The sequence below is a fragment of the Medicago sativa genome, chromosome 5 (assembly GCF_051527215.1).
Source record: "Medicago sativa cultivar Bolivia chromosome 5, Bolivia_mono, whole genome shotgun sequence".
Classification (NCBI taxonomy): domain Eukaryota; kingdom Viridiplantae; phylum Streptophyta; class Magnoliopsida; order Fabales; family Fabaceae; genus Medicago; species Medicago sativa.
Window position 1 is genome coordinate 44106983 of NC_140753.1, and position 11043 is coordinate 44118025.

Genomic DNA, 11043 nt, shown 5'->3' on the forward strand with positions numbered 1-11043 from the left:
ATTTTCTTCTTTAGTCTCTAGGCTTCTTTAGTCTCTAAGCCCCCTTAGGTAAATACCGGTGGCTTTTGGGGGAAATAGTGGTCCATTAGGTTGGGGAAAAGGGCATCATCCCTTGAGGTAAATTTCGATTTGCTTCCTTTTACTCCCAAAATCTTTTTACCGTGGGTAAAAAGAATCATCATGGGGGTATAAAAGGAACCAAATATAAATTTACCTCAAGGGGTCTTGATGTCGTTTTCCCCAACCGGATGGATCACTATTTTCCACAAAAAGTTATTGGCATATACCGAAGAGGGTCAAAATAAATATTAAGTGTGTTAGTTAATTGGAATAAAATATTTGTATTGCTTATTGTAATATTTGGATAATATTAATAAAATGAGAGTTCTATTTACTATTTGTAATAATATTTTGCATTTATTTTATAATTTCGAATAATAATGAATTAGTATAGAATAAAATCAATTTCTACCCAACGTACTCAATTTCTACCCAACGTTCATGATACACTGACGCATGTTAAGTCACGTAACATGACTTAACATACGTACAGAATGCACTAGCGCAAGTTAAGTTGCGTAGGGGCATTTTCGACTTTTACTTTGGGAATGAGCGAAACTGTTTGGGTAAAGAGCAGAATTCACCCATTATCCAACCCACTCTGTCTAGCCGAAACGTTTTTGCTTTGGCCCATCTCATTTTCCTTACTGCATTTTTCTATTGCTGCATATACACCCCGCATACTTGCTGCACCTCCCCATGTTTCTTTAAAAAAATCTTTTTCTAGCATATTTGTTCTTCCTTGAATTTTTAATTGATTTTAAAACCTTTATCTTAGCATTTCATCCTTATTTGTGTTTCATGCATTTTTTATTTAGTTAGTGTTTTAATTATCATGCATTGTTTATTATTTAGTTTATTTAATGGTTTAATTCCTATCTCATACACTTCTTACTCTTTAGTTTATTTAGGCTTTTAAAAATCATTTCATGCATATTTTATTTCTTTTTGCTCTATTTAGTACGTTTATTTAGTTTATGCAGTTGTATTTTTAGTTTTTTTTGGTATTATTGCTTTTATTATTTTAATTTGTTTAAATATTATGTTTTAGTGTGTATATATATAGGAAATGATGTAATTTAATTCATGCCCTTCATTTTCCTTGTCATTTACATTTTGTTGAAGACTTTAGCATGTATCTAGGTCCCTTGTAAATATCCATAAATGAGAAGTAGCACCGACACCACACATTTATTTTTACCGCTTTATGCATAACCGTGAGCGAGGACCAAAACGAATTAGTGACTTCTAGGCTAACTATTGGACTTTAAAACTTTCTTAAAATCAAACCACTAGTAATTTTAGGTTCATTAACTTGAGAATTTACTTGGGATCCAACGTCCTTTGTAAATTTCTCATTTTTTTATTACGTTACGTCGTTGCGTTAGTTTTTTTTACTGTTAGCTTAGAAAAATCTTTTTATCAAACCACTAGTAATTTTAGGTTCATTAACTTGAGAATTTACTTGGGATCCAACGTCCTTTGTAAATTTCTCATTTTTTTTATTACGTTACGTCGTTGCGTTAGTTTTTTTTACCGTTAGTTTAGAAAAATCTTTTTATCAAAAAAAATCAAATATATCAAACTTCAAAAAATATTTTCCTAATAAACCTTGGATTTTAACCCAAGTGTTTTTTTCCTTTTATTTTCTTAATCAAATGTTTAATCAATTTAACATCCATATTAGACTTGGATTTCTTGTAATTAAAATTAACCAACCTCATCTTATTTTCTCTCATGCCTTGAGGCCTCTTATCTCTTCTTAAAACCATTTTCAAAAACTTTTAAAATCAATCCAACCCACCAATTTTATTTTTTTTTGAGAGAGAACTACAATGGTTTTGATTCCACTTGTGGATATGTAGGCAAAGGATCTAATCCTTCCAAATCAAATAAAAATAACCAAAAACATACTTCTTCTCCCCCCATTCTTTCACTTAGACTCTTAGGCAATAATTTTCAAATAAGGCAAATAATTTAGCACAAATTAAAGTTAGGCAAGAGGTTCCTACAGATCCAAAGTCTCATAAAGGTTTTTACTCACTTTTTCCCTTCCCACGAATAAAAGTTGAGAGTTCAAAGATTGAAGGTTCAAAACCAATTAATGTTTTGATACCCGAAAATCACCGACAACAATTATCTACCGTAACCCCGTAAGATTACTTCTCGTTGCTGTTGAAAGGATGACTCATCAAACTGGTTGAATGATTAATAGGTGCTTAACATTTTTTTGTCAAAGAGAAATAATATTTGTATAACCATTTTGTGGCAACTTTCTCTCTCAAACTCACATTATGTTTTTACTTTACCTCTTTATTGTTTTGGTTTTCGTGTCAATACCTGCTTTTTCTTTGTAAATTTATGATTGTCCAATAAGTTGTCAATCAAATGATTGTTCAAATAACAAACCTCTTTACCAAATGATGCTCATCAAATTTACTTTTATGCATATTTTCCTCGCTATGGCATATCAGAAACATGTAAGGTATACAATACTTGTGATGTATAAGGCACATCCAAGAAGCACAAAATGATATTTAGAGCACTCTTCAAAGCATTAATGCGCTTCACAATTGTTTACGTGGAACCCTCTTGTGGCACCAATGTTCTGGAATTTTCATCCCATGGGCTTTGCATAGTGCTTCAAACTAGAATTTGCGGGTTATACCTTTTAATCCAACAATATAGAATTAAATTCTCAGATTAATTACACAACCAACAATAACAAGCATAATTTTGCTCATACTCTCATAGTTCCTTGCTTCATCTTCACAACCAACAACAACAATAAGTTTGAAAGTGGGAGACGATGCTTTGAGAAATAAGATTAATAGAAGAAATGATTTTGAGAAAAAAGAGTTTGTTGTGTGCCAGATTTGGATAAAAATGATGTGGCTGCTAGTTTTGAGAAATGGTATATGGTTGGTTGTTTAACCTTACTTTATATACTCATACAGTTCTGGATGGGAGAATAAGGCTTCATAGAACAAATTAGGGCTAAGGATACACTAAACATTTATTTTAGGAAGTTTGGGCTTGTGTATTGTAAAGAGTAACCTAATTAGTTCCGTCGGGTTAGTCCAGGTTCTAACAGATCCAAAATAGCCACCCAAACCAAACCTAATATACCCATAACAGCCCGCAAAGTTCACCCGACAAACATATGACCCATTTTAACCCAAACTGAATGCATGCATGAACTAGCATCAGGTTGATCAAGTAAATTTGGGTTGACCTGTAATTGCCCACCCCTAGTCCTATTGTAGGGCATTGATACCATGTTAAAGCTCGAATTAAAGCTCCATTAAGGAAGGAAGAAAGCTTAAGAAACAAGAAACTAGTGCTATGCTATTGATAGAAATCACAAAAACTGAATTACAAGTGTTACATAGGTGCGTATTTATAGACTCTATAACACTACTCTCTAATTAACTCTCATTGAATCTACAACTCTTGTTAAAAAACAGTTACAAACGCTTAGTTTGTTAAATAACTCCATACACAAATAATCTACATGCCCTTATTCATCATTACTATTAACAAATTTTTGCACACATTCAATTATACAAAATTGATTGTACACATGCATTTTTTCCGTGAATATATTTGAATACATGCATTAAATCTTTATGAAATATTTGTGATACGACAAAACAATTAAAAATGATCAAATGTATGTATACATTTTTTTTTCTCACCGTTCGTTCATATTAACTTATATGTCTATCTATTTTCTTATTGCGTTTATTAACTTATATGTCTATCTATTTTTTTATTTCGTTTAATGATATATGATATTATCACATCTTTTTCATAAACAAATTGATGACCTCTCGGATACATCATAGTAACGATTGAAACTTTATTCTATTATGAAACTTGAATCGAGCTTGATCCAAATCTAAATTGTTTTCAACATGCACCGCCGGGTCCTCCAATGTGAACATTAAACCCGAATTTGTCTGTTGCTTGGCTATCATAAATATTAACTCCATAGCATTTAGGGACGTCAGTGGAGTTTTCTACCATATCCATTCCTGGTTTAACATCATTTAAAAGTTTGTTACGATATGAAACTAGCCTAAAATAACAGTGATGTCTAAGGTCGTTGTCTGGAAAGTGTCCTGAACCCATTTCAGGATTAGAAGTACCCTCAGGGGTCATTGTTTTCCCACCCCATCCGACTTGGCCAGCTGCATCCAAGTTATTGAACAAAGCTGATGGAAAATATCCAACACTGTGATCGTCTATATTTACCCACCAATTTTTGGTACGCGGGTCCTGCACATGTTCATAAAATTTTGCGAGTGTAAGCATGAAATCATCCATACATCACAAGCAAAGATCTATCATTGTGTTTATCAAGACACTTTTTTTGTTACGATGTTATACAATTAGTAATATATAATCCATACTTCCCTAGCTCTCTTGGTTTTAGGTTTTACAATTTTGATAAAGAAAGTTAATTAATTTTTATTAAAAATAAATATGTCTAAACCATGTTTTTAAAAATTTAATAATTAGGAAATGACCTGGAAAATGGAAATTTTCAACTCATATAACGATCCACCATAGACAGATGTTTTCGCCAAGTTGTCTCCAAATGCAATTGCACTAGAGATTTGGACAAAACCCGGACATAATATGTTGTAGCATCCGGTGCTCTTGAAATTATCTGACTGTCATATTTCAACGTAACATTAATTTTGGAATAAATAAAACTATTTTTTTTTCTAGTCAGCCTCAAATTAAAAATAAAAATAACAAAATACAGTGAATACAAATTTCTTCTATAAGTAAAAAAAAATGAAGAAACCTTTTCTTACCGTCCACTGTGAGTAGACATAAGTTGCCGCATCGCCGTATAATTGAGGAGATACCTGGAACCAACATGTATGATAAGTTAGTAGTATTTTTTTTTTTTTTTGACGTTAAGTTAGTATGAAATTGATTACATTTTAATATTAAGTTGTGCACATTCATATTTTAGGATAAAAATATTTTCAAAATTCGATAAATCAAAACTTACGTGCCATCCAATGGCAATTTTGTTAGCAACACCTGGGTCTCCATTTTGAACCCACATATAAGACGAGCTTGTTTGAGACTCGGTAACTCTAGGATTCCAAATGCTATTAAATCCACTCACTCCATAATAAGGACTACCAGGATTGTTTTTGAGAGAAACTTGAGCAACCTATAAATTCAACAGGTTCACAAGACTAGTTAAGATTTTAAAACACATCAAATGTTATTTCATTTTTTTGTTTCAACTCTAGTAATATGGAGTTGATTCGAGGTAAATAAGGTTTGACCAAAGATTTCTCTCGGTCGGTATTCTAACTCAATTCTTCTCGAATAATTTCTATTTAATTGAAGTTCATTAGTCACTTCAGTTAAAACACTTGATTTATCAAATTTGATTTATATAAATAAACCAAGAACATTTAAAATTTGATTATTTATAACAAAAAACTTACGTGACTAACAATACTATCTTGATTAATTAATGTATCATTATATAGTAAAAATTTTGCTCGAATGAGGTCATCTTTTGTTATCCTTCGAATAGGAACCGTTCCTGTTGGACAAATGTCTTTCTCTATCCCAAATATAAGCTTGTTTGACGAATTTTTTATGCTTGAGTTTTCAAATATTCTTTGAATGCTTGGTTTCATCTGCAACAAATGAAAGAAAATTAAATATCAACATTGAAATGAGAATTATTTAATAAAAGTTAGGCTAAAAATCAACTGTATAAACGTCACTCCACCTGTAACTTATGATTCTTTAGTAAATGATGATCAAGAGTTGGTTGCTTGTAAATATCAATGCAATCAACTATGTATCCGAACTTTTTCTACAAAACCATCAAATCAAGCAGATAAAACTACAAATTAACAAAATAATCGCTTCATATATTGATATCAAATTAAATTACCAATCAAGACATTATACGTATGTGTGTTTAATACATGAATACTCTTGATAGGAGACTTGTTAATCAGCTTTAGTTGTCTCTCCAACTCCAAATCTTCGTTTAACGTACTACGCATACCATCAACTTTGTGGTTAGTACTGCTAGTCACCAAACACATAATAAAGAACAATAAGTTTATCATTTTCACGATACTCTTGTTAAACAAAATCGCTTTAGGATGGATCCTAGTTTAGTATTTATAAATCGAAATATTACAAGAATAGAAATAAGGTAAAATATTTGAGACCATTAATATAAGTTTAATACATTTTTTTCTTTATACCTTTTGGGAGAAATAATTCTATCCTTTTGACCAAAAAAAAAGAAGAAATAAATAATTAAATCCTTAATATATATATATATATATATATATTTTTTTTTTTTTTTGAACAGGCCAAAATAGAATAAATTATAACACAAAGGGTGATTCATCTCGCACAAGGTGTGCAAAAGAGAACCACCCACCAAAAGTCACAGATACAAGTCTAGTGCCAATAAAAGCACTACTGAAGCGAAATAAATCAAAACAAGCTACAAAATAACACCCATACAAGGTAAAGGGTGACTCCACCAGTCATTGTAACTGTATGCGAAAGTAGGCATATTCGCCTGTAGCCAAGAAAAAGACATAAGTTAACTTTGTCTACTAAATGATCCAAAGTGTCAATCTTCTGGTTAAAAATCCTGTTGTTTCTTTCCTTCCAAATAACCCAAACAGTAGCCATCCAAATTACCGTCATAAAAGAGTGAGACAATCGCGGTAACCCCACCAAACTACAAAATAATTATATCCTTATAATATATTATCTTCAATCTACATCTATAACCTACCATATAAATCTGTCTTTTTCTTTTGTTGTCAGGCAGCCTAGTGGCTAGAATTCAGCTTATAAGGTGAATAAGTAGGATGTCTGGGGTTCGAACCCCGACTCATGCATATAATAATGCATTGTCCTACCAACTGAGTTATGCCCACAGGACATATAAATCTTTGTCTAGTAAACCATAAGAAGTACATGTAACATGTTAAAATGAAATTAGTAATTTAATTATTTATTTACACTACATTCTTTGCGACTGATTATCAAATTCCATAGCATTCAACAAAGCATAACATTTTTCATCATCTTCTAAGGAATGGTTTTTTTAGTGCTAATCCTCCAATTCTTAAAAAAAAAAAGTCCATAGTAATTCAAAGTTCCGTCGTAAGTTAACTGTTGCATGACCAAAAATTATTCTAATGATTTTAGTTTCGTATAAAAAGTCCCTAAATAGCACCGACACGAACTGATTTTTCTTTCAGTAAACCCTGTAAATAAATGGAAATATATAATTTAGTATAAAACTCACTAGATAGCACTCTGACACAATATGATTTTTCTCTCCATATAAAACATGTATTTAAAAGAAAATTAGTGATTTAAATCTTCCTTTAACACCACATATCTCTTGCTACTGATTTTCAAATTCCATTCCAAGTACAACGTAATCAATATATATATACTATTCCTTTTCGAGATTTTGAACATTATTCTTTGTTGGATAAGATGGTTACTTTCTTTTTCTTCTTGTTTGGATGAACAGCATTATTCCTCTTGCTACATTATTCTTTTTAATTTAGTTAAAAAGTCATTAAATAGCAACGACACAATCTGATTTTTTTCCTTCATAAAACTTGTCAATAAAGAAGAAAGAAAGTATTTTCACCTTAAAAGAAAAAGTATTTTCAAACATTCAAATGAACCTTTTTTCATTTATCTTTATTATAAACATTTCCTTTATTTTATTTTGATAGTACACTTGGCATCTTCACCTTCCCTATCTCATTTAATGTTTTCTTATCATCCAATCAAAATAGATTATGACACATTTGTTTTATATCAACCAATCAAAAAAGGAGCATGACTCATTATTTTTCATGAGCCAATCAAAATGGATCATGACTTATTTGTAAATTAATACATTATTTTTTTCCCATATATAAAGACAATTCATTTTTCATCATTTTCATCTTTCTCCCCTAAAATATGTATTGTGTGTCTTTTATTTAGATGACGGTGGATTATGGGGTTGATTTTTTTATATTTGTATCTAATTGCTAATACTATTTTTGAGGGTTCTATAGGAGAGCATGTTGCTCTAGATTTCAAAAATTGAATCAATTTTTCATTTCAATCCATTGTATAGCTTATATCATCATGTATTTTTTTTTTTTTGACAAAAGCTTAGATCATCATGTTTGTTGTCCAAATATGTAAGTTCATCCTATGATACTCAAGTTCTAATAACTTATCACATAGATCTAATCACATAATTTTATGAATGTTTATGTATCAAGAGAAAAATTGAGAATGTTTATTTGATAGGTATATTGTTGGTGTTCTTTTTATTTAAAATGATTGTAATGACCAATTCTATATTTTATTGGAGTACTTTTTTTCTTCGATGTTTGTGATGTTGATTCCCATTTGCACTCAATCTACAAATGATATTGTTTGTTATATATATAATTATTGATGAATAATATGTTTTTTTTATTTCTTTATTGAATTGTGGGTTTTTATAGATTTTATTGTATTATTCATGTATTCGTTAGTCCCGATATGGAAATACGGTTTATTTTGTTATCAAATATTCTTTGGATCATCGTTTTTTCGGTTAATTTTAATGTGTGAATGAACTTTTTATGTTTGCAGGATTCAACATCATAAACATAACTTTTGTTTTTTTTGTCAACAAAAAAACAAGACAAATTATGTTTCTTTTACTTAATTATCATAAAATGATTCTTATTGATAAAAAAACATGTTTATATTAGGTGTGTTTCAAAGTCAATTTTTAGAAAACTAATTGTATTTCTTAAATAATTTCAAAAAATAATATTAAAATCGATTATGAATAATTAAGGTATCTAAAATTCCATTTATGGGCAATAAGTTATTAACATAAATAACAATAACTCTAATACATTTGGTAACACAATAAGTGTGATTGATAACATATAATAATATTCTTTAAAAAAAATAATAACATTACTTCTCAGTCATAACCTATCTAAAAAAAGTTAATTATCTCTATTATAAACATTTCCCCTATTTTATTTTGATAGTACACGTGACAACCTTATATTGAAATGTGCATTTAATTTTTTATTTCATATACACATCAAAATGTTTTTTTTTAATAAATATACACATCAAAATGTTATTTGCTAAAATTCGAAGGAATATTTAATGTACTAGAATGTCAACCGAAAATTTACATATGAAATTACTCTATGACCCGAAAATTTTGGCAACCAGAGGGTAATGAGCTTCTTAATTTTTTTATTTTTTTTTAATAAACATTGTCTTAACTACTAAGGAAGCATTGAAAGAAAAAACAAAAAATTATTTAGTCATTTGTCCATTGTTTACAAAGTATTACTATAATCGTGTTTTACAATCTGTCAAGTTAAATGAAATTAATAGCCATCAAGATTAATGCAATTAACTATAATCATTTGTTTCCTTTACTTACTTAACCATCTAATGAACCAAGAGTCATAATCAGTCTATTTTCTGTTTCTTAGACAACGAAATTAACTCCCATCCCATTGATTTCGGACATCTTGCTTTCACTATTCAAATTCTTTTGATTTAATTTTTCTATATATAACTACCTCATTGGAACCCATTTGCTCAACATTTGTGCATATACAGTCTATGATTCCTCTATGAGTGTTCCTGAGAAAATGTTACTCAGTTTCTCTATCATGTTAGATACTGTTTTCGAGCCTCAATAGTTTCACACAAGTATTGATATTAACATGTGTGAAAGTACCACTTATGTTGGGGAAAATTTTATCTATTGGGTAGTTTTTATAATATACCAAACTCTTGGGGTGTCATCGCTCCCATGGGTCTCCAAAGAGATCCGTCTCGGAAATGAGGATGTTGTGTTGGATGTGTTGTAAGACTAGATGAGATAAAATTAGAAATGACAACATTAGAGAGAGTTGAGGTTGCTCCTATAGAAGAAAAGATTATAGAAACTAGACTTGGATGGTTTGAGTATGTAGAGGTAGACCTAGAAAAATTATAAGAGAAAACTATTAAGAAGAATCTAGAGATAAATGTCTTAGAGAAAGACATGATTTTTGATAGAACGTTATTGTATGTTTGATTCATGCATGTAATCGATCCCACTCACTAAGGTAAGACTTTGTTGTTGTTTTTTAATTATGTACAATTTTTTTCAGAGTCAAAGATTTTTATTTGTTCAGATAATTGTACCTTCGATAAGAATAACGATGAGATTCTGGATGCATTCTTATGAAGATGTGCGTGTCTGTGTAGCAATTAATCATATAGAAAATAGAAGCTTCAACTCACAACTCCACTATTATTTTTCAATTTGAAGTCACATAATATAAGACAATCTCCAAGATTTTTTTTTTTATGACAAAGTAAATGTATATACCAAGACAATCTCCGGTTTGAACCCGGGCGAAGCCACCAATAAAAAGTAGCCAAAGAAAAAAGAAGATAGAGTAACGTGTACTATAATAATTCTTACATACACATGTGAAGGATTAATTCAGAGATCCGTGCCAATGTTATTTTTATTTTTTTTGAAATTTTAAGTTGAGCCAATTGTCAAATATGTAAAAGGGAATTCTCAATTATTTTTTGGCTATATATTAGTCAATTATCAAATATGTAAAAGGAAATTCCCAATTATTTTTTGGTCATATATTAGAAGTAAGAATAAGAAGAATTGATTCGTTAAATTCTTTTGAATCATATTAATAGTATTTAATAAAATAAGAATGGTTGGATAGGAATTGATAAACCCAACCAACATCTCACATAAAAAAAAGTCCACCAACATTTCAAATCAATTCAATTTAAATATGTTTTTAATATCTTATTTAAAGCTAAAATGTACCTTTTTTGTACAGTTTTTTTTAAAAGTCGTAGAAAAAAATATAGAATGTTACAATGCAATGAATATTGATCATA

At 29.8% G+C, this 11043-nt stretch overlaps 1 protein-coding gene across 1 annotated transcript; it reads right to left on the minus strand.

Annotated features, from left to right (window-relative positions):
• Positions 1-3867: 3867 nt before the first annotated feature.
• Positions 3868-6158, minus strand: LOC146922326 (protein neprosin-like). Its single transcript, XM_085711518.1, has 7 exons — positions 6036-6158; positions 5834-5920; positions 5541-5738; positions 5090-5257; positions 4887-4940; positions 4593-4739; positions 3868-4341 (listed from the first exon to the last, which is right to left on the minus strand). The coding sequence occupies exons 1-7, from the start codon at positions 6156-6158 to the stop codon at positions 3973-3975; spliced, it is 1146 nt and encodes a 381-aa protein (XP_085567644.1). The 3' UTR covers positions 3868-3972.
• Positions 6159-11043: the final 4885 nt, after the last annotated feature.